At 38.5% G+C, this 24537-nt stretch overlaps 3 protein-coding genes across 4 annotated transcripts in view; 2 read left to right on the forward strand and 1 right to left on the reverse strand.

Annotated features, from left to right (window-relative positions):
• The window catches only part of LOC5567370 (zinc finger FYVE domain-containing protein 1), a 40739-nt gene extending 35914 nt beyond the window's left edge, over positions 1-4825 (reverse strand). Inside the window, exon 1 of one of the 2 annotated variants that reach the window (XM_021855056.1) lies at positions 4122-4825. In XM_021855056.1, the coding sequence (XP_021710748.1) occupies positions 4122-4181 (60 nt within the window). In that variant the 5' untranslated portion in view covers positions 4182-4825. The remainder of the gene's footprint in view (positions 1-4121) is intronic. The other variant, XM_001657335.2, reaches the window with a different exon arrangement.
• A 6455-nt stretch (positions 4826-11280) lies between these two features.
• On the forward strand, positions 11281-13954 carry LOC5567371 (dihydroorotate dehydrogenase (quinone), mitochondrial). The gene is made up of 3 exons (XM_001657336.2): positions 11281-11445; positions 11521-11927; positions 13139-13954. Exons 1-3 carry the CDS (start codon positions 11419-11421, stop codon positions 13890-13892), a joined length of 1188 nt encoding a protein of 395 aa, XP_001657386.1. The 5' UTR covers positions 11281-11418; the 3' UTR covers positions 13893-13954.
• A 6348-nt stretch (positions 13955-20302) lies between these two features.
• Positions 20303-24537, forward strand: part of LOC5567372 (PAX3- and PAX7-binding protein 1) — a 53952-nt gene continuing 49717 nt past the window's right edge. Inside the window, exon 1 of the mRNA XM_021853907.1 lies at positions 20303-20794. Within this exon, the coding sequence (XP_021709599.1) occupies positions 20485-20794 (310 nt within the window). The 5' untranslated portion in view covers positions 20303-20484. The remainder of the gene's footprint in view (positions 20795-24537) is intronic.

The following is a 24537-nucleotide window of genomic DNA, read 5'->3' on the forward strand; positions in this document are numbered from 1 at the left end:
CAAGCACCAGTTCAATAAAATTTTGTGAAATATTGTGTGCAACACTATCATCCAAAGAATTGCTGTTCCATTACTCGATATTTCCATGAGTCGATGGTCCCTCCAATATCGACTCATGGAGGTTTCACTGTATCTAGATATTTTGTGCAACACTATGGCTTACGTAAAACAAACTTGCTCCTTGTGGATCACTTGTCAATACGGTATATAAAAAATCGACAAGGCATGTTTGATAAAATCTCAAACTATATTACTTAGTACAGACAGAAAGCGAGGATGTGAAAGAGGAGCGTACGCGTTGAAGGTCTCTCCATGCATGTTGTATGAAAATCGCGCTTACCTGGCATACTGAAGCGATGCGAAGAGGGATGGAAAGTGTGGTCAAGCGTGAAAGCAGTTCGTGTGGTGCTTCGACGCGCGAAAACGCTTGAAGATAATTTGAACTATTATTGGCAGCACTAATATTGCGCGTGAATTTCGAACTGATGAAAACAGTTGGGAGTAAACTAAATTAACAAACACAAAAGAAAAGTTCTTTTTTATATTTGAAAAAAAAAATGTGTGCTTTGTACCACTGAACTGATCTTATACATTAAATTCCCCAAAGCAAAATTATCACTCGGCCATTCCGTAGAAAAAAAAGGAAAACCACAATGTTCCATGACTTATAAATAAGAGAGTCGATTTGTTATCAATCATTAAAACCATAGCTTTTACTTCAATAAAACGGGAAATTTCTCTCAAATTTGATCGATTATTACCCGTTCGGAAAATCAATATTTACTTAAAAATTAACTGCAATTGGAACCATTCGTGATCTTGTTTATAATATCGATGATTCAAGTTTAGAAAAGATTCCCATAAACCATTTAAAGTACTCGTAGAAAAGGTATGCAATTAACATACTATTTCATTCCATAGATACAAACATGATATTATATCTATAACTAGTGTATTGTTTAAACTTCCAGTCGTCGCGCGGTTCACCACCGTCAAAACCACTACACTGCTGTTGAGGACGAAAAGCGAGTTTTTTTTTTCAAAAGTGTTGTACAAAATACAACAGCGCGACGACTGAAGTGTTAAGTGAATTTGAAGAAATTTTTCGTTCATAACAGCAGAAGTTTAATAATTTAATTTTGATTGGAAAAAGGAATTCAATTTCAAAATTCTCGAAAATTATAACTTTTTTTGAAAAAATATTCGGTAGGCTTGATAGATATCATTTTTTTAATTTCTTTATTTGTATCATTTCAAACATTACATTCATTTCTGTGTGTTCTGTGTTATTAGACAACACTAGCATCCCAATTCTGTAAAACAAATTTAAGATTTTATTAACAACATATTACATTTCATTTGCTGTAGCAGTTCAGATTTTTAACAGGTGAGTTGATTTCACCTGCTTATAAGAGAAAAAACGCATTAATCGTGCCTGAAATTATCAATTATTTTATTTGACATTTGTTCCAATATTTCAAAATTGGATATTTTATGTAACACATTAGTACTATACAAGGGAGGAAGCTTCAGAATCATTTTCAAAATTTCATTTTGAATTCTCTGAAGAGCTTTTTTAAAGACAATTTACACCGTCTTCAGCCATAGGCTGCACAGACTGAACATAACTAACATTAGACAACGGACACACGGAACAACCAGTGGACCAGTGAAGAATTTTTCGTTTGACGAAAAGTTTTCTCCGACTGGGGCGGGAATCGAACCCACACTCCATAGCACAATAGGCCTAAACGACTGACGCCGCTAACCGCACGGCTACGAAGCCCACATTTCCTGGTTACAATCACAACAGCTAGTCCATATTGATACAGCATACAGCATTGTTGGTCTGAAAATTTGTTTGCATATCAAAAGCTTGTTCTTAAGACAAAGTTTTGATTTTCTATCAATAATGGGATAGAGACATTTTACATATTTGTTACATTTGACTTGAATGACCTCAATGTGATTTTTGAAAGTTAAATTCTTATCTTGCATGAGCCCTAGATAATTACCTTCATCTGACAAATTTATTGGAACCCCTCTCATCGTGTCAACATGTCTACTTGAAGGTTTCAAATAAAGAGCTTTTGGTTTACGTGGGAATATTATTAGTTGAGTTTTGGAAGCATAAGGAGAAATCTTCCATTTTTGCAAATATGAAGAAAAAATATCCAAACTTTTTTGCAATCGACTACAGATGACACGCAGGCTTCGTCTTTTGGCGGAGAGGCCTGTGTCATCCGCAAACAAAGATTTTTGACATCCCTGACTCTGGTAAGTCAGATGTGAAAATATTGTATAATATTGGTCCCAAAATGCTGCCTTGGGGAACACCCGCTCTTACAGGAAGTCTTTCAGATCTGGAGTTCTGATAATTAACTTTAAATGTACGGTTTGACAGATAACTTTGAATTATTCTAACAATGTATGTTGGAAAATTATTTTTTTTTTAATTTTACGATCAAGCCTTCAGTGCCAAACACTGTCGAATGCTTTTTCTATATCTAGATATGCAAGACCAGTAGAATAGCCTTCAGATTTTTTGGAATGAATCACTTTTTTTATACACGTAAAAGTTGATGAGTGGTCGAATGTCCATTGCGGAATCCGAACTGTTTATTAACAAAAAATGAATGTTCGTTAATGTGGGCCATCATTCTGTTCAAAATAACTTTTTCAAAAAGTTTACTGATGGAGGAAAGCAAACTGATTGGACGATAGCTAGAAGCTTCTGCAGGATTTGTGTCTGGTTTCAAAATTGGTACAACCCTAGCATTTTTTCATTTGTCAGGAAAATATGCTAATTGAAAACATTTGTTAAAAATATACTTTCGGGAAGTTTCTTGATGAGGATGTAAAAAATTCCATCATCGCCAGGAGCTTTCATATTTTTGAATTTTTCAATAATAGTTCTCATTTCTTCCAAATCAGTATCCCAGGAATTTTCGAAAACGTTCTCTTGATTGAGAATATTTTCGAAGTCCTGAGTAACTTGATTTTCTATTGGACTAGTAAGTCCTTAATTAAAATTGTGCGCGCTTTCAAACTGCATAGAAGTTTTCTTCTTCCAATGCCGGTATTGGCTTCTGAGGTTTTTTTTTTAATTTTAGATAATTTCCAAAAATGCTTAGAGCCAAGGTACAATTGAGAAATTTTATTTTAAAAATTTTTGTTTCTTAATTGAGAAAAACGTTTCTAGATTTCTTATTTATTCTGTTATATTTTTCTCCAATTTTTATGTTGTTCTGCCCACGCAGTTACGGATCACCCACAGTGACGGATCACTTTGGCGTTCAACATCGAATAACTTGCCCAAAACATAAACGTTTACGTAAAACATGTTTTTCCCATGTTATACTATTTGTCTTCTACCATTTGTAATGTTCAACCGCTAAATAACGGTGTATTTGACAAATGTTTAGTTGGTACCACATAGCTATCATTATATGGTCGTTTTCTGTAAGAAGTGCCGTCAGCATTCATAAGCTCCCACAGGTGGAAAAATTCAAATGTTATAGCATAAAACATGCTCGTTCGCTTCGATTCAGTATGAATTCATCATTGGAAAACATTTTTCTTGATTGTTGATTCTAAATACCAAATATTAGCACTTCTAACTAGTGATCCATAATATGGACCAGGAAATGATTGTTTACTACGGTTATGGATCACATCCAAAGAATGTAGATTTCTTCGCACGCCATCGAGAAGCAGTCTTCCTGCTTGATGAGAAATGATTTTAACAAACTTGATACATTCTACAGAGTCGCCTTTACAGGCCTCTGTTGATGCGAATGGGACATGGGAAAGGAGAAGAAACCGAATAGAGCAGCCGTGCGCGCTCTCTCTCCGGTCGCAGGCAGCATGCTGTTGCCGAAGCACAAAATCAATGAAAACACGGAGCGCATTGAAACTCTTTCGAAACCTCTTCCAGTATGCCATACCATTTTTACCTCTTCTCTTCTCTTTTCGCCAACACTTCACTTCACTTCTCTTCTCTTTCAATATGTCATCGCCCTAACACTGCTCAAAGGCCGGGACCGGAAGTGAACTACTGGTGACTCTCAAGGCTAAGGCCTAAACCCATGAGAATTGAGAAGAAAATAATAGATACTTACCGCACTACCTGCCCGGAAGAGAGTGGCCATGCTATCGCCATCTTCAGCTTCGTCCATCATGATGAGGCCGCTCCCCGTTTGCCGTTTACTACGCCGAAATCCTTCCTACGAATAGTTTTCCCCCTTGGTCAGCACTACTAAACGCTGGATCAAAATTGCCTTCGCACCAGCAGCAGGTTTATTAATCCCGTCGAACACAAAGAATCGTAAGGTAAACAAACCAGCAGAGATCGGCCCTCGGCGAGTTACTCCACTTCCGCGCCTTCCCCGCTCAACTTTTCCACCCAAACACTGGAGTTTATTTTTTTCCGTTTCCTTTTGTGCCACTCATTCGCCGTTCTCGTCGTCACCTTCAAACGCGCAGCAAAGATGACGACCGAAAAAAAATTGCTCACGCACACGATTTTTTCGATCGAATTTACCGTCACTTCCCGGAGGAATTCCGCCTCCCGGTAATGCGCACTTTGTTACCTGCTAGTCAAGTCTCAATTTTACACTATTTGCAGCGAGTTCAACGCACGTTAAACACAAAATTTCAGCACTTTTCACTGTTCACCATCGGACGTGACTAAGCGCGCTCGCGAACAACACAAAATTCATACAAAGGCAGAGCAGAGGACGAATGTGATGATAAGAATCCGAGACCAGCCCCAGCCTGCAAGCAAAGAAGGTCGTGTTTTTCTGGTGTGTTTTTCAGCACGCACGCAGAAAAGTGAAAGGGAGTGGCGTTACGTGGGCTTGCTGATGCGGTTGACAGCAGCTGGTGACAGCGGGAATGTAATGCATGTAACGCTAATTGTACTAAAAGTTTGAATTACAGGACAACCACGCTAAAGCCAAGTAGGGTGTTTTATGTATTTTGGACAGCGCGTTACGCGTATATAATTTGGCCACCTCCATTTGATTTTGTCGTAAGGCCAAGTACGGACCTGAAACGTAAATCACTCAAGTAAAATTTCCCCTTTTTACCGAAGTAATTTTGACAGCGTATTCAGTATGAGCGTAATGTCACTTTTACTTGCGGAATAATTGAGCGGCACATTTTTCCGTTCGGAAAAGTGACAGCTCCCTTTGATTTGTACGACAGGCGTTACCGACGTTATGAAATCAGCTCTACTTCGCAGCAGCGTACAGCTCAAGTAATTTCGGTAGCGGAATCATTCCTTGACCGTTTCTTGTCCTATCCTTTTGCACAGTACTTATGATCAGCGTACCGGCCATAAGGGGCTGTCCATTAATTATGTAAGGGTTAATGGGGGGAGGGGAGGTTTGAGATTTCTTACGCGCCATACAACTTATTTTCAATTTTCATACAAAAAATCTTACCAGGGGGGGGAAGGGGGGTTGAAAAACCCCGAAAATTGTCTTACGTAATTAATGGATCGCCCCTAAATGGCCAAATTAAATACGCGTAACGGTCTATCCAAATTACTTTGATCACCCTACGGACCTGAAACGTAAAGCGCTCAAGTAAAATTTCTCTTTTTTACCAAAGTAATTTTGACAGCCATTCCAGTATGAGCGTCACTTTTACTTGCGGAATAATTTTTCCGTACGGAAAAGTGACAGCTCCATTTGATTCGTACTGCAGGCGTTACCAATGTTACGAAATCAGCTCTACTTGTCAACTGCCCAAGTAACCAATAAGCCGTAATGGCCGGTACGCTGATCATAAGTACTGTGCAAAAGGATAGGACAAGAAACGGTCAAGGAATGATTCCGCTACCGAAATTACTTGAGCTGTACGCTGCTGCGAAGTAGAGCTGATTTCATAACGTCGGTAACGCCTGTCGTACAAATCAAAGGGAGCTGTCACTTTTCCGAACGGAAAAATGTGCCGCTCAATTATTCCGCAAGTAAAAGTGACATTACGCTCATACTGAATACGCTGTCAAAATTACTTCGGTAAAAAGGGGAAATTTTACTTGAGTGATTTACGTTTCAGGTCCGTACTTGGCCTAAAGTTTGGCACCAAGTCGGTTCTATAGTCGAATAAAAGACATGGCTATCAGAGCCAATAGGAACTATATCGTAATTAAAGGCTGTTAAAAAGCCACTTTTGGCGAATTATTTGGCTTATATACTGCCTACTCGTACCGAGTATCTGAAACGAGAGACGTCAAAATTTTATAGCAGGTTGGTTGAAGAAAAGAGAAAAAAAAGTTTGTTTATCTCCTGTACTTTTCTATCTTTCTTTGACCTGTTCCAAGTTAATTTTTTTGTTTGGTATCTTAGACTCGAACTGATGTTTTCCAGGCTCCTATTAGATGATTCGGTCCCCTTTTCCATCTGCCCCATCTATGCTTTTCTGAGTTGCTTTGCTCAGCATCATTCATAAGGCAGAGAATTATTGGAGGCTGGAAATACCAGGCTTTAATATGGATTAATTTGTACTTCATTGCGAAGGGAGTCAAAATGGATTTTAAAATGAAGTATGGGGAATGTTTGGGAGAATAAAAACTTCGAAAAGACCGTAAAAGTATCAAGAATAATTGCTTGGGGCTTATTCACAACGCTGTAGGGGTGGGTGGGTGTCCTCGTGTTGTTACGGCTCATACAAAATTGGTATAATATTCATGCAAAAAGCGTTAAGAGAGGGTGGGTGGGTGTGAATGAACCCTTGCATTAATATTTCCAGGCGTCGTAAAGTAGATCACAATTCCTGGAATCCAGATGGCCTCCGGGACCAATACAGCTTGAGTTTCGTACTGTTTCGCCTTCCCACTCCCGTTGTTTCGGAGACCATCAGGAATCAGAAGATCACGAACATACGCAAGTATTTTTCGATAATCATCCATAGCAACGATTATCTATCCTGCTACTCAATGTGTATCAGCATATATAAGTATAATTCTGATTGAAAACAATCATCACGGGATTTGTTTTGGGTGAAGCCATATTTGATCCCATTGACATAAACGTCACGTATACCAGCCTTTCAACAGCATTGACAGCCGTTGTATGCGGCTTGTGGGCACAGGGCTTACAAGCACTGCGGTATGGCGTTATATACGCATATACGGCTTATTTCAGTGCTCGAAGGTGACAGTGCCTAAAAGCACTTGAAAATGTTATATGAAGCCTGTTGGCACTGAAAACCTGTTGAGCGGCTCATATGCCGCCTATGATAGTGCTTATTGGTTACCTGGGTGGATACAGCTCAAGTAATTTGGACAGCTGAAGTATTTCTTGGCCATTACTTTGTCCTATCCTTTTGCACAGTACTTATGATTAGAGCATGAGCATGAGCATAGATGACCGTACAATTCGTAGTTGCTACTCCGTGATTGACCAGAACAATCGAAGTTGCACAGGGAATTTATGAATGGGGCTTGGGATTAGCTTACCATTCTTCAATGTGTACAAAACGAGAGCTCAAATTTTAAATTTTGACTTTTAAAATAACGGCGCCAGCCACGTCCTTACGGTCATCGGGGAAGGGAAGGAATGTTAGTTAGACAACTGTTGTTACTAGAGACCGAGTATACCTCTGCATCTCCACAGTCGTCATGGATAGGATATTGGGTTAGTGGGATAAGGTATACTGCTTCGTGACTTAAAATTGATGAAACAACGTGCGAAGTTCGATTTTTGACCAACTTCGCCGCGTCGCGAGTCACTTCGCTATAGTGCGCATCTATGGCCTCCGCCGTGTGCATCATGCGCACTATTGAGAATCGACTTGCGACGCGGCGAAGTTGGTCAAAAATCATACTTCGCACCTTGGTTAACCCATTTTCTAACGCGAAGCAGTATAAAGATCTGGGAGTCACCAATAGAGGTCCTCAAGCAAACTGCCACGAACACCAACGCACAATCAATCTTACACAAGTCGATTTCCTCAGAATGAAAATGTATCGATGTCTGTTTGACGTCATTGAGCTTTCGGTCAACGGCAGGCCAACAAGGAACTGGTTGTTTTTCAGCAATTCTGTTTATATTTGGATTCTCACAGCAAACAAAAGCAATGTTGTGACAGTTCTCACAGCAAACAAAGAAAATTTTGTCAACATTGCACTACTACGCTGGCAACTGGATTGGTCTATGGTTGGTGATGCGATCCAAAAAGTGTTCATCACTCGCCCATGCAAGAGCAAGCGACTCGATTAATAGATCAAACATCACTAACGATCCGCGGTGCTTTTTCATTTCACTACTCGACCGACACGCGACACGTTTGATCCTGCCCTCGTCACTCGCACCCGCAGGAGCAAGCGTCAAGGTCGAAAGATCAAACACAACTAACCGATCGCGGCACTTTTCACTTCACTCGACCGACGCGCGACACGTTTGATCCTGCCCTCGTCACTCGCACCCGCTGGAGCAAGCGTCAAGGCCGAAAGATCAAACACAATTCTGCAGAGTACTTATGATTAGAGTGCCTATAAACAAGAGTGACGTCATGTTCCAGTTTTGACAGGTCTCCTGCTCAATTAGAACGCAGATTTGTATGGAAATGACAGTTCGTCGCTGTTCCAATTTTGACATTGACGCCACTCTTATCTAGATCCACTCTGTTTATGATCAGCGTGCCGGCCATAAAGCGTATAGGCTGGTTTGCTACACTGGGCGGTATGAATAAAATGTAGTAAAGTTGAGTTTACTACATTACTGGTAGTAAACGCTATATGTGGAACATGTTTGTGTCATTTCTCTCTCTACACCTTTCGAACATACTACAAACAACGCGTTGCTATGAATAAGAGAAGCATTTACTACAAAGCTACTGGTAGTTAGCTTCAGAGGTTGCTACTCATGCTTTGAGATTGTTGAAATTAATGGAATAATTAAAATTTGAGTAAATATCACGGGAAAATGATGTCAGCTTTGATAAATACATGTGGTGTATTACTGGTACATTCGACAGAAATCATTTTCACAAATTTGATTTTGACTACAGACATGGTAAAATCAAGCGCATTTCTGGTCTGCTGAAAATTGCCGGTGTGAGCGCTTAAGTTAACCCCCTAAAATGGTAGTTTTTACCGTAAAATTTTTTTGCGTGTAGGTATTGCAATTTTAGGGAAAACTTTCCGTTTTACGGTTCAACGAAAAGCTACCGCAGCTGTCACATCACTGATTTGCACTGGTAAATCATCAGTAGGCTTCAATGATACCTTGGATACCGTCTTGATGATTGCTGTTTGTTGCTATTTTTCATAGCGTTTTCTCTTTCAAGCATACTATGATTGAATTGTTTGCTCCAATGATAGATTGATTTCGAATCCTGCGGTAGAACTTTGAAAGCTGCGGTAGAACTCTGCGGCTACCGCAAACCGGAAAATTTTCTTAACAACCGTAATACTACATGTTCGAAAGTTTTTTTTATTCATATCAAAAGTGCACTCAGAAATAAAAATAGTCACAGAATTACTAATGTTTATGCATTAATGACTATTTTCTATCTGCCTCTCTTTCATTCTGCTGTGAATTTCCACACTGTCATTTCGACTGGGTTGAAGCTTAGTGATGCTTCAACCCAGGTGAATTGACAAATAGGAATAAAATTCCCTGCAGGATGAAAGAGAGGCAGATAGAAAATAGTCATAAATTACTTAAATTTAGTCATTCTGTGACTAGGGTAGGTGTACCAATTATGGATGCAATATGTCAACAGTATGTATAAAAATCAAGTTTTACCCGCGTTCCTAAAACGTAAGCATGACTTGTTGGTGTTAATTACTAGTTTGAAGCCTTGCGAAGCAGTTGAATTAAACAGTTTTAGTACTAAATTGACTTTAAGCTTCTAAAAAATGGTTTTAAAAAGCGTTGTCTTTGTACCAATTATGGCAATAGCGTTCCTAGCATTCGACATAAAAGTGTTCCAATTATGGACTATCGAATATTTGCATGAAATGAACTCAAAAGTCATCCAGAGCGAATGATAATGCAACGCTAATATGTAATGAAGTAATTGCTCATAAATTTTTCCAAAAGTTTTGTGTTAAATGCATGTTAAATCAATTTATTGCAATGGGTTCATGAGAGCAAATTAATTTTCGAAAAGGAGTCGAAATGTAGTGAAAACGCAAATTATGATACAAAACAGCATTAATAAACTCACATTACCTTTCCAGCGCCTAATTTTAACGAAAAAAGAGGGAAAATTCAAAAATCGAATGTCACCGAAAACCCTCTCTACCATGAAATTAGCATCTTCCGCTTGCGAACGTTTTCAAACGTGTGATTGAAAAATCTTAGCAAATGAGTACAAAACATGAAGATAATGCCTTACCGAACCTTCCCATCGTGGAAGTCACCAGTAAAACAGCTTTACTTCTTTTATTTCACTGATCAAAATATGTAAACAAACCGCCTCCAGAGTATTGCCATAATTGGGCTCTCATACACTCTTTGTACCAGTTGTCGACATAGTGGAAATAACACGATTTCCAACTTAAAACAGTAGATTTGATAGCTCACCAGCAAAATTTATTCATTTGTTCTCACTAGGCAACATACATTAATCGGTTGAAGCAGTTTTTTCCGGATGAAAACATACATTTCGTAAATGGTGTCCTTTAGCAAACTGCTAAGAAGGTGAAATATGTGTGAGGCAAAATTTTCAAATGTTCCTTTTTCGAAGCTTACTGCACGAATGTTCTTATCAAGGTTTAGTTACCATCAAAAACAAATAGGTTTATCATTCCTGTGAATATTAGCCGTTATATTCTAGTGAAACAATAAGAAAAATCTCTTTTTGTTCCCACTATTGCCATAATTGGTGCTATAGCCATAATTGGTACTTCTACCCTACCCGTGTTTCTGCGTGTGTAGTAAACTTTGTGGATTTTGTTTTTGAGTAAATGCTACACGTAGTAAACTTCAACGCTTTTTATTCATACCGCCCAGTACCTAATAGGACTCTGCACTGTTTTGATTTTACATGGGATTTTGGCGTTTACTGGCCTTGTTGTTTACTAATTTTACAGAGGAGTGAAAGAGACCGAATGATTTTTGTGCAGAGCCCCACGGAGACCTTAGAAATTTAGTCAAATTTGGGTTGTTGGGCTCAACTACGGGTTTGCGTTGAAGGTTTGAATAGATTCGCGTTGCCGTGTATGTGGGTGTACTAAAACGTACATTAGCTGTGACACACACCATAGTAACGATTGTAACGCCATTTTATTGTTTGCTTTCGTAACGCTCTATGATATCGCCGGTAAAATAATAACAAAAACACATGTTCCAAAAGCTTCGAAATAATCTCGGTAGAAAAGTTTTTTTTTGCGTAATTTCATGCTGCTTATTTGTTGAAAATTAACACCGAATAGCTCTCGAAGGCTATAACACCACCATGAATCCGTGCCGAGCCAGTACACCGGTGAGTAATGGCCTGTGCCCTCATATTTAGATAGATTAACAATCTTTCTTATCGCTTCGGCACCTTTCTCCGTAGAACAAGTTCCGATCGCTTGTGAAAGTGACCTCGCTCGGGGCCGTCACGTTCAGCGCCATCTGCCTGTACAAGGGCAATGAGAAGTTCTACGAGAGCATATTCATGCCCATAGTGCGGTTGATTCCGCCGGAGACGGCCCACCAGTTGGCCGTGTTCGGCATTAAGCTGGCCCTAGTTCGGCCCAGTTTCCAGGATCCGGAAACGCTACGGACCCGCTTCTTGGGGATGACGGTCAGCAATCCGGTCGGTATTGCGGCTGGATTCGACAAGCATGGTGAGGCGGTCGCCGGTCTGCAGCGGATCGGTTTTGGCTTTGTGGAAATCGGTTCGGTCACCCCGAAGCCCCAACCGGGTAACCAAAGACCCCGAGTGTTTCGACTGAACGAAGATAAAGCCATTGTTAATAGGTGAGTACCTAGTAGGGTGTCCCAGCATAAAATCAATGTTTGAAAAGTTATGGTGTTTATCCCTAAAATGGGCTTCTTACAGCATTTTCGTGAACGAACAGGGCTGGTAACAGGTTTCTTTTTAGTGACTTGGTCTCTATTTTAATGCGAATCTTCAAAAAGTATGTTTTCAATTAAAGGTCTTTAAAGTCCCTTTTTAACCAAAACGGTCACTGAAGTCTACTTGCAGTGTATTTCTACACAAGAATTTCCACAGAGATTACTCTGGAAAGTTTCCAAAATGCTATCATAACATTTCTTTTAGAGATTTTTCCACCTATTCCCGTTTTCCATCGATTTTCCAGTAATTACTCTTGCAGATCTTCCAAAAATTCCTACAGGAGTTCAACCAAAAAAAATCTTCAAATGATCTATTCCAGAGTTTTTGAAGAAATTAGTTAAAGGTTCTTTCAGGAACCCCTACAAAAATTTCACAAGGAGTTCCTGCGCCGATTTTTTCAGTTATGCTAGAGTCATTTTCATATTAATTCCTTCGGGAATTTATATTCCGTTTATCTCAGGAATGCACCAAAAATTATTAATCAACATGTAGCAACAAAAACATTGTTCTCTACTATTCTTGTTGCAACAATCTTATTCCCCAACAACAGTTTATCACAACTTGAGAAAATGACAATGATCGCTTTGCATTTCAATTTTCGAAAACTTTCTACATTTTCACATAAAACAAATTTGATTGTGTATTCAAAGTAACTGATTTATCACGAGTTGAAGAGGCTGCAACAATGCTCTGATTGTATCCCAATTCGCAAAAGCTGGGACAAACGATTGTGAGCGTGCTTACTTTTTTGTTTGTCCTGCGTCTGTATCGTTGACAATTTGATTCACTGAGGAATTCCTTAAGAATAACGTTAAAGAAGCAATAAATAAAAGTTGGGCATATATCTGAATTAGTTTCTGATAAAATTCCTTGAAAATTTTTAGAAAAATGCATACAGTTTAAATAATTTAAAAATATTCCTATATGTTGTTATTCACATGTTGCCATAAGCTTTTCATACAGGACTCATGAATACCAAAATAAGATCCCATAATTAATTTAGTCAATATTTTACTAATCGCCTCTATCCGGGCATGAATTTTCGAACCAAATTAATAGTTTTGAGACATTTACGGACCATTGTCATAATGTAATTCATGTTGCGTTTCAGGTACGGATTCAATAGCGATGGCCACGACGTGGTGTATGAACGACTGAAGAAAATGCGTGAAGAAAACCCCAATCGTGTCATGCTGGGGGTCAATCTCGGTAGAAATAAGCATTCGCCAGATGCCTACAATGATTACATTCAGGGAATCAAAAAGTTTAGTTGTCTAGCGGATTATCTCGTTATTAATATTAGCAGTCCAAATACGCCCGGTTTGAGGGCCATGCAGAACAAAACCACACTCCAGGTTTTACTGAGTGAAGTTTTGAAGGCACGAAGCGCTCTTCCTCCGGAGGAACAGCGCCCGATCCTGGTGAAGTTCGCCCCCGATCTGGCCGACGAAGATGTCCAGGAAATAGTCACGGTCGTGATGCAGAAGGAATTCGCCGTGGATGGCGTGATAGTGTCCAACACGACCATTGACCGCCCGGCCAGCCTGAAGAGCATCAACGCGGGTCAAATAGGAGGCTTGAGTGGGGCACCACTCTGCCAACGGTCCACCCAGTTGATTGCAAAGGTGTACAAATGGACCGAGGGTAAAATTCCAATCATCGGAGTCGGAGGCATCTTCAGCGGACAGGACGCCTACGACAAGATCCAGGCCGGGGCCAGCGTGGTTCAGCTGTACACGGCCTTCATATTCCATGGACCACCGGTGGTCACAAGGGTTAAGCAGGAGTTGGATGCGATACTGAGGAAGAACGGTTATAAGAGCGTCGAGGAGGCTGTCGGAAAGGGCTATGAAAAGTTTTTGTAAAGTTTGTAAGTTGTTAAGCATTGTGGAAGCTAAAAATGTAATAAATTGGATTTGATTTTGCAGCTTGTGTTTCTCTAATACAAATGTAAAAAAAAACTAGGTTTTATTGTAACAATATCATAATTTCCAACAATTTATCATAGAACGAAATGTATTTTTTCCCAATACACTTTGCGTTTTCACAACACAATTTAAGACAATTTTCAATAGTAAATTTAGATCAATACAATATAATTTATGGTACCGTAAAACGGGGTAACTTTGATAGTTTTTTCGACGAAAACTTGAATATTTATGCATGCTGTTTCCAATAATTATAATTTATATTTTTAAAACAAGTACTGGCATCCTTGCTATCGATTGCAGTCGATAGATTGCCATAAGATTTATTTTGAATGAATAAATAATTTTTCATATAATCGAAAGTTGGTTTTCTGTTTTGGGGTAACTTTGATAATGGAGCATAATTCAAACAAAATGGAATGAACAACGGACATTTGTAGGGCATTGCAAACCTCTAGGCGTTTAACGTTATATGGAAATTTCTGACTTAGATTACAAAAATGGTCCCAGTTTGTGAAAATGCTTTTCGCTAAGAGATTTGAGACCGTATTCAAGTTCTATGATAACTAGGCTGTCAAAGATAAGTGGCCAACTATTCAAAACTACATCAAATAGTGATCGTAGAACAGATTGTTTCAAAAATGCTAAAATTGTGTCAATTTTCAATATTCGTATAAAAAGCCTCAAATGTTCTTGATTCAAATGAAAACCGCTTTTACATGAAGTGTCATACTAATATTCTTAAGTTTTGCATTCGTTTTACTTAACTGATTAACAGAAGTTATGATATTTCGTTTAGCATGTGGTGGGTTACGCACTATCAAAGTTACCCGCATTATCAAAGATACCCCGTTTTACGGTACTTTTATTGGAACGCATGCTGAATAAGGTAAAAATGTGTAATGCGCCCCCCTTAAGGAAAAACTGCTCTATCGCAGTAGCAAATGTATCACTTCTAAAGTTTTGTATGTCAATGTGTTGCTTATTTAGTTGGCCATGCTCTGCATGCAACTCTCTCTTTCCAGGTTGCTTCAAAAAAGTGTAGGGGAATTCGGGGTAAAACCGACACCCTAAGCTTATTGATAAAATTTGTGTACTTTCGCTTGTTAAACGATTCTAAAATTGTTGTAGAATCACATATTGGTTATACATTTATCAATCCTTGCGATCGCTGGATGATATATTAAGGTTATATAGTGATTTAAATCAAATTGATATTTCATCATTTTTAGGTGAGACGATTGAGAGTGCGGGTAAGATCGACACCCTGTTGGGGTAAAACCGACACATCCACTTCGAGTAGAATTTATACGTTGTGAACATCACCATCACATTGCATATTTAAAAGAATGCTTTAAACATGACTTTCGACATTTATGACCCCTTTCTCTAAAGGATTATTCACATATTACGTAAATTATTGAGAAGAGACCAAAGATCCACTAAATATATGTAAAAATTTCAAATGTCCCATGCTAAGAATTTAAAATTGGGATGAATACACATGGATATTTTTAATTTGTGTTCATGGAATGCTTATAAAGATGAAGTTATAGCGAATTATAGGTTGTGAAAATAAATACTGTTTTATTTAAACAATACAGAGAAGTGTAATAATTTTTAGATAAAAAAACTGTCGAACCTCATGGTTTGTAAATAAACAATAAGATTAGTTTATGTGAAAATATTGCAAATTCTATAAATTCTTTAATTTTGAATGAAAACGAAAAAATCTTCACGATTTTCAAGTTTAAACGTATCTCGATATCGAGTTAGAGAACCATAGTAAAAGTTGGTTTTCATGGCTAACTCGATGGTCCCTTTGAACGCAGTTGCACTGCTTTTGTGTTCTGTAACTCGATACCTCCCTAACTCGATGGTCCCTTCAATATCGAGTAAGGGAGAGATGACTGTGTAGTATAAGAGATTGAGCCATAATGAAAATGAAAAAAAAGTAAGCATAAGCTTTTATAAGACACAGTCTTCCACATCATGCAACTGTCCATTGGTTGATCGACTGAACCAATCAACAGACAGCTGTCAAGGATGAACGGGAAAGCATACGTATAAAAGGGCACCGCCTGATGCGGTCACATCAGTTTATCAACGATAGTTGAAGCGGACGGACGAAAAGGAGCAGCAGTAGCAGCAGCGGAGCAACAGTGGAGAAAGCTACACCGCTCCGACGATGAGCAAGCGGGTGGCACCGCCCTCTGTTCGTCGGAGCGTCGAGAAACAGCAGAGCAGCAATCGGCGCCCAGTGTGTTCCTCACTGCGGCCGTCGAAAGAAGCGGATTTAATAGAAATAAAGCTGCTCTGGTCACGACATTGGCGCAGTATTTTCTCTCAGAAGTAAGTATAATGTGAATTTGGCAGTCTGGCGTGGAAAAGGACAGACATGCTGAGAAATGAGTTAAACTGGCGAGATAAAGGACAGTTTAACTGAAAAGGCTAATGAATAAGCTATCGGCAATCTGGCGAGAATAAGGACAGATTTGCAGCAAAAATAAGAGTGCTAACTGGCGAGATAAAGGACCATAATGAAAATGAAAAAAAAGTAAGCATTAGCTTTTATAAGACACAGTCTTCCACATCATGCAACTGTTCATTGGTTGATCGACTGAACCAATCAACAGACAGCTGTCAAGGATGAACGGGAAAGCAAACGTATAAAAGGGCACCGCCTGATGCGGTCATATCAGTTTATCGACGATAGTTGAAGCGGACGGACGAAAAGGAGCAGCAGTAGCAGCAGCGGAACAACAGTGGAGAAAGCTACACCGCTCCGACGATGAGCAAGCGGGTGGCACCGCCCTCTGTTCGTCGAGAAACAGCAGAGCAGCAATCGGCGCCCAGTGTGTTCCTCACTACGGCCGTCGAAAGAAGCGGATTTAATAGAAATAAAGCTGCTCTGGTCACGACAGACTGTACTTAATGATAGCTTGTGTCAAATCATATAGTGTCATATTTTACACGTTGACAAGTTCGGCATCCGTGAACTTCACTGGAATTCGAAAACAAAGACTCACATAAACTACAGAGATGGTCTTCCGATTAAAAAGATTCCCTGAAGTTAGATTATGAAACAAAGAAAGGTGTCGATTTCACCCCAAATGAAAGTGTCGATCTTACCCCGAGTGGGCATTTATTTTTCAATAGCGTTTTCAGCTGTCGAAAAACCAAAAAATAATTTCTCCTTTATGTTGTATCAACGTAATAATAGTAAATGATGTTGTAGACGCAGAACAAATAGGGGGACACGGGGCAGTATGTACACCCTAAGGAATTTTCCTATTTTGACTGTAAAGACACGGATATTATACAGTTTTCAATGTGCAGTATGCTTTTTAGAGTTCTCAAGCATTTGTTAAACATTGTTGCAGAATTTTGAAAAAAATATTTTGTTTGCAAAAATGGGTTTAAAAAAAGCTCATATTTGGTAGTCACCATCAAGCTAGCGGGGCAAAGTGGACACCCCCATGGGGCAGTATGGACACCTTAACGTTTATAGGAAAACTGTCCCACGATCATTCCCAAACCTCGAAAAATGAAGTACAGCGGGGATTCGCTGGTTGGAACACGACTGCCTTCCATCTAGCGAATCTGATCCGTTAGTTGGAACAACTGACAGCTGGTGAAAATGCTCCACACTAACGCATCTGGAGAGGAAATCGTCACGAAACGCACATATACATACGCGTTTGTTCTTTATATGGAGACTGCAACGCGACGGTACTCAGACGTCAAAGTAAATTTGACATTTTCTGTTGACATTTGAGTGCTTTTTAGTTGGAATATTTTCCAACCAGCGAACATCCAACCATCGAGTCATTCCATGTAGCGGACCCCCAACGAGCGAATCCCCACTGTACACATTCAGGAAACCATAGCGATAGATCACTGTGCTACTGAAAACATGATTAAAACCAATTTACGACATTTTTCGTAGTGATGCCTTAAATATTGCCTCCAGATTAGTTTTAATACAGAACTGACGATTTTCAACCGATTTGTGGTTCCGAATCATAATCATTGCATTGCATGCTTAATTGTTTTTGGATAGTTTTGTGTATGAAGATACATTTCTTTTTCTTTAAAGTGTCAGCTCTACTTTGTCACTCGGTGTCCATATTGCCCCAACTGTACAGGAAATTTTCATATAAGTTTTTCAGTGTCTCAAAGTAGCAGAAAAAAATCTACTATATTTTTGAATTTAACATAAATAATTGAAGATTCAGTCAAGAGCTACATTTTCGGTCAACTTGCAGTCATTTGCCTCTGAAACCTTATTTGATGAGGTGTGAATGTTATAATTTTTAAACCCAATAAAATCATGCTCCATTTTTTGGTTTAAAATCAATGTATAAAACATTTTTTCAGAAATTTTAGTGGACAACTTACTCTTTCGACAGGCAACTGAAATATTGTTTGCATCTAAAGTGTAAAATTATTCGCATATGTGATGATACAGGGGGTGTCCATTCTGCCCCGGGTGTCCATACTGCCCCCGGTACCCCTAATTACATTTTAAAAATGTCACATGCGAAATGGTTATTGAATAACAGCGAAATATTGGAACTGCTGTTGCTTCTATGTTATCCAATATGCTTTTGTTGTTTATTCTGGCAGTTTATTGGTAGCGTCAGTTGTAATATCATTCGAAACACAACATTTCACAAGTTAAAATAGAGCGTGGTGGAAACTGCATGAAAATGCTCAAAACATGAAAAATCAAAGGGTGTCGAGCTTACCCACAGTGTCGGTTTTACCCTGATTTCCCCTACAAGATGTTTTTTGTAAACGGTTCCAATGTTTACATTTCAAAACAACCCGGGCAATATGTCCCTCTAATAGAAAAAAGGTCCACAGCGTTGTAGAAATGTTTCCAAGAAGAATTCCACCATCTGCTAATCTTAAAAGGGTCCATTAGCAGTCGTCTTTCGGTAAAAGTTTTTTATATTAAGTTCAATTGTAAAGAATGGACTTCATTCACCCTGAGGCTTACTTATCAAAAGCAACATTTTAAACCAAAAACCTGATTTTCGATATTTTTAGAATTTCTATTGATTGTTTATACTTTTCAAAGAACATATATGCGCAACATCATTTTTTCGCGAATATTTAAGTTATGTAATCATATTTACGTGTAAAAGAAGCCTCAATCCCGTGAAAATGAAGAGGGGCGTATTGCCCCGTTGGGGCGTATTACACCGAGTTACCCTAAGTGTTATGAAGACAACAAATCGATCCCGCACTTCTAATCACACTTGTTATGTGCGCGCTATAAGGACTTGGGAAATGTTGTACACGGTTAAAAATATAAATACTAAAAAGCTTAGAAGTCATACTAAAACGATATTCGATCTATTCACCCCACCGGGTGCATATTTTTGGATTAAGCTAGCCATAGTATAAAAGGCGTTTATCAATCATAATGCATATTACCCTTTAATTTCTATACTGCAATATGCTTTTGTTTACTTTCAAAATTTCCAGGAAAACTATAAAAATATACAAAAAGGGAAAATGATAAATATTAATTTATTCAATAAACTTAGTTGATCAAAGTTACATTGACAATGCAATGTTCACAATTACGATAATTTTGCGTAGCTTTCGGTATCCGCACAAACTGCAGCTGGACCATGGTGGAGTCAACATTCTCCTGCGATCCCCTCGGTAGTTTCCAAGATAGCTAGCTGTCCTAAACCCTCCAAGGATCAGTTGTTGGTTGCTTCCTCCCGCTACGAATGAGCTGCTGGGAAAACGGGAAATCTGAAAATTGGCCTGAGAAGTTTGTAGTCAGTTTGGTACGACGCTGCATGAAAATTATTTCTGAACTTACCATGTGTCTACAGGTAGAATATTTATTTCACTGCAATAGGTCTTGCTAGTGCACAGCCGCCTCTTTAAGTTCAATGTTTTAAACGGCACTTCCGAAACGAATATAGGATAAAAACTATGGAATTTGGTGCGGCGAAGAAATGGCTTCTCGTCGAGAGAGAAGGTTATTAAATGTGCTGCAGGCAAAAATCAGTCCCAAGTCCCAAGGGTAGCATCCGTGAATGTAAATGCACTGTCTATAATAATTTTCAGAAATGCATGGGAAAGTATAAATGAATATGACATAAGAAGATTAAAAGTCTCAAATGTGGTAGATGTAATAATTGGTACTCTAACTAGCATTTTCATACTTCACCGTGTACGCCTATATCAGATTTATATCAAATTATTATACCAAAATTGCAGATACCATTTTCTTAACATGAATTTTTGCGTAACGCCAGTAACACCTACCGATGACAGCTGCCTCTCATCGCGTTGATGCGTTTCCAAACCCACCGACCAAACTTGCGCTGGTCTGTCAAAATTCAGCAAACTCGCGAAAAATACGCAGAAAATTCCGTGTCTGGTGCATTTATTTTCGCAAAAAAATCCCCAAAATCGAAGTTTTTCGCACGAAACCGGTGCTCGCAGCATGTGTTAACGTTCGGTGGCAACGAACCAAGTGCAATTCCACCCGTCAGCGATGTCCCTGTTCCGGAAACCGAAAAAACCGATCCAGCGACGCGTTTTCACCAGCTATGACGATGACGACGAGGGCGGAAGCCCCGCGGTCACTCCCGCCAGTAATGGCGATTCCGGCAAGGATAATCGTATGGAAGTGGACCCGTCCCCGATGCTACCGCCGCCTCCGCCATCATTTAACACCGATGCCAGCAAGTCGAAAAAGGATAAGAAGGACAAGAAAGGAAGCGGGGCGGCTGGATCTTCTATGGCGTCCGCTGCGACTTCCAAGGCCACCTCCAAAATGTCTTTGCTAAGTTTCGACGACGAAGGTAACCTTTTTCGAGTGTCCTTGCCTTGTCCCGGATGCGTTCCGTACCTGTGCCATGTACTTGTTTTGCTTATATGAACTAATATTTTGATTTCAGGAATTGGGAATATTTTGTATCCTAAAGGATCTGCAGATCCTTTAATAGTTGAAGATGGAGTTTCAATATTTGAATATCGCGTGTGCTCAAAGTTAAATGCAGCTACAAATAGTTTTGTAATTCATTATTGTACCGTGAAGGCCCCATACTCTGCGCACTTAAGGCTTTTCAAATTTCAAACAGCTGTAATTAATTGAAAACAAAACACAATACTCTGAAATTTTGGGAGCAAATACTCATTGATCTTATGTATAAGGAAAAAATATAAAAGCTTCACTAAGTAATAATTTTTATTGCAAATTTTAAATTTTTCTCAAAGGTGTTCGTGTTCCTAACTCTGCGCACTCATTTTTGCAATGCTCCTTATTCTGCGCATTTAGGTTCCTAACTCTGCGCACTCGATAAATTCTTTATAACTTCTTTATAATTATCAATCTTCATTTTCTTGCTTTATACGGCTTTACGTCCCCAGTGGAGCGTGGAATGTCTCTAACATAGAAGTTTACTAAGTGAAGTAAATTTTATCTATAATTCAATCCATGATAATTACTGTTACTGAAGTGCAACTCCCAAAATAATCGAAATCATCATATGATTTCCAAAACATGTAATTAATTAAGTTTTCTAAAATCTAAACCAACATACAAAAAGGGTACAAACTACGTCTTTTTTGCGTTCACCCTTGACGTGCAGAGGAAAATTAGCTTTGACTGTTTATGTATTTTCACTAGAAAATATAAAAACCAAATTTTCTTTGGTTCGGTTCGGATCCGGGTTTGGTATTAAATAATTGTCTCGAATTCGGGTCGGATCCGGGTTTGAAGAAAATAAATAAGAACGTGGTTTTGGTTTGTTATAAGTCGAACCCGAACATTTCTACTAAATACAAAGAATAGTTTGAGCGAAAGGGTATACTAATTCTTAAGCGAGACGTAATTAATGAACGATTCCTGTTACAGATCAATAACAGTACTTTATTGGCGTTTCTATATAGTAAATACGATTAAACCTCGATGTTTCATTACTCGATATTGACTCATGAAACTATACAAAAAATCAAAATTATTTTTTGCATGGTAAGGGAGCATTCAAAAATTACGTCCATCGTTCAGGGGAAAAAGAGTCTACGAAAATGTGACAATGCATGCAATAGGTACAGTAAAATTCGCAACAGAGGATTGTGGAGACGGAGTGTAGAAAACCTTAAAATATGATGGACGTCATTTTTCAATCTTCCCTTACTATGATGATCCCCTCAAACAATTTTTCAAAGTACTTCTATTCCATATCTCGATGGTGTCGACAAGTCGATGGTTCCCTACACGGGAAAAAATTCTGTGGTAATAATTACTATTGTAGCTGACTACGCCCATTCTTAAAACTACCATGGAATTTTTGACCAATTTACTATGTTTACGGTACATCCCACCATATAACTGGTACATTCGACAGAAATAATTTACAACAATCTGATTTCGACTACAAACATGGTAAAATCAAGCGCGTTTCTGGTCTGCTGAAAATTGCCGGTGCGAGCGCTTAAGTTAACCCCCTAAAATAGTAGTTCTTACCGCACAATTTTTTTGCGTGTACAATATCGACCTCTGGAGGGTTTATTGTATGTTGAAAATAACGTTTTTTAACTTGCTGCGCATAGTAAGGAACATAGTTGAAAAATGGTTCCTTACTATGCGCACTTAAGAAGAATACGAAAATGAAGAGAAAATAAGTTGCACTTTACCAGTGATGATTGCTCGATAAATAAACTAGTGCCTACGTACTAAAAATCTGAAATATGTTCTCTTTAATTTGCTTCAAATGACTTAAGTGATGATGTACTCCCTTAGCATTTTTGCTAACGGGCAGTCAATTTGGACGTTTTTCAACATTTTTAAAGCTATTTTATTTTTTATTAAAGTAATAAACGTAAGTTTGTCAAGAAAATTCTTCGCGTACGTTTTTATTACTATTGTAGCAATATATGAATAAACAAATTTAAACAAAAAATTACGTATTTTACCAGATTTTGGTGGATTTTGGTAAAAGTGCGCAAAGTTAGGAGCTGCGCAGAGTTAGGGGCCCTCACGGTATAATGATTTCCAATTTTTGACTGCAACCAATTCTTTTTGCATTAGTCAAATCATCAGTAAAACGTTTTCAGAACTTCAGATCTATACAAAATCTGTGACCATGGAAAAGTGGACTGTGCGCTGATCCTTAGATTCCTAGTGAGTTTAGTGATCTTTGGGTTTATTCTACGACTGGCGTGAGGTGACAATTGTCGGTGTCGTATAGCGAGGTGACAATTCTCGACTCGAGTGAAGTGACTCTCCATTTGATTTGCACGGCGAGTCACTTCACTCGAGTCGAGAATTGTCACCTCGCTATACGACACCGACAATTGTCACCTCACGCCAGTCGTAGAATTAACCCACTTATGAGCACTTGCTGCCCTATTCCACCAGAAATCATTCTATTCTCCAGGGGTTCATTCTTAAATTTCATTACGCTGAAGGTGGGTGTTCTTGTAATGTTACAGCTCATACAAAATTTGTAAAATTTTCTTGCTAAAAGCGTTACGAGGGGGTGGGTGGGTGTCGAAAAATGTCATTTTTAACGTTATGGAATTTGTGAATGAACCCCTGCTTGTTGCGTAAAAGACTGTTGGCATTATACCGAGCAAACGCCTGGATTTGTTGTTTGTATGACACCGAATCGATGCTATGCATACTAGAATGGTTCAATAAAGAATAAACGCTTTAGAAGGGCTTGTGCATTACAACTGCTTTACCAAGTATTGCATTAATTTGGTTGTTGTGGGGCCCTTTCCTACTTTAATTATGATTTATAAAGCTCTTAACCCTCTAATACCCAAATTTTTATTTTCGATTTAAATATTATTTTTCGTTGTCTAAAATCGTTCTAAACACGTTCTGGGCAATTATTTATTTTTACTCGCAAATTTTTGAATTTCGGTTTTTGATTTTTATAATTTTTATTTTTGAACATCCCTAACTTTTTTCATTTTTTCTTGAAGCCTTTTGTGGTTGTTGATTTTTGGCAATAATAAAAATTTAAATTTTTGTGGTACTTTTAAAAATATTACATTTTTAATTTTTTTTCGGAGCGTATTTTATTTTCCGTGTAACTAACGGAAAAACAGGTTTGAAATTATTTTGATACCACCTGGCTCTTCTTTTGTGATAGGTCGATCGTATAAAAATATAAAATATACGATTTTTTATATTAAACGTTAAATTAACCCCGGGCATTTATAGGTTATATAAGAATACAATTTTTCAAACAATTTTCAAAAATACAAAAAAGTTTCAAAAGTCATAAAAAACTTTTCTTATATGCGTGTTATGAGTCAAGGTTTAAGCCAAAAATAAAATAATTTTGATTTCCGAGCTACGAAAAAATACACAAAATTCCAAAGTGTACCCCGTCTAAAGGCGGGGTTGGGTATTAGAGGGTTAAAGATTATGTCACTTTAAAACAAAATCTGATAGCACAATTTAGAGCAAACATAAAGTATTCATATTTATATAGCTATGTGGTTACTTGGGTATGATCGTTTGAATGATTTGCTTGCTTTTCCAATAGTAATTCCCATATAAACTTTGAAGGGCTTGTGCAGTCTCAAT

This window comes from Aedes aegypti, chromosome 3 (assembly GCF_002204515.2).
Source record: "Aedes aegypti strain LVP_AGWG chromosome 3, AaegL5.0 Primary Assembly, whole genome shotgun sequence".
Taxonomy (NCBI): Eukaryota; Metazoa; Arthropoda; class Insecta; order Diptera; family Culicidae; genus Aedes; species Aedes aegypti.

What these genes read in the sequence shown, in the direction of transcription:
- LOC5567371 (XM_001657336.2), top strand. Translation starts at nt 11,419, where the DNA reads ATGAATCCGTGCCGAGCCAGTACACCG. An exon ending in CGTGCCGAGCCAGTACACCG is followed by an intron (nt 11,446 to 11,520) that starts GTGAGTAATGGC and finishes CTTTCTCCGTAG; the next exon opens with AACAAGTTCCGATCGCTTGT. An exon ending in GATAAAGCCATTGTTAATAG is followed by an intron (nt 11,928 to 13,138) that starts GTGAGTACCTAG and finishes GTTGCGTTTCAG; the next exon opens with GTACGGATTCAATAGCGATG.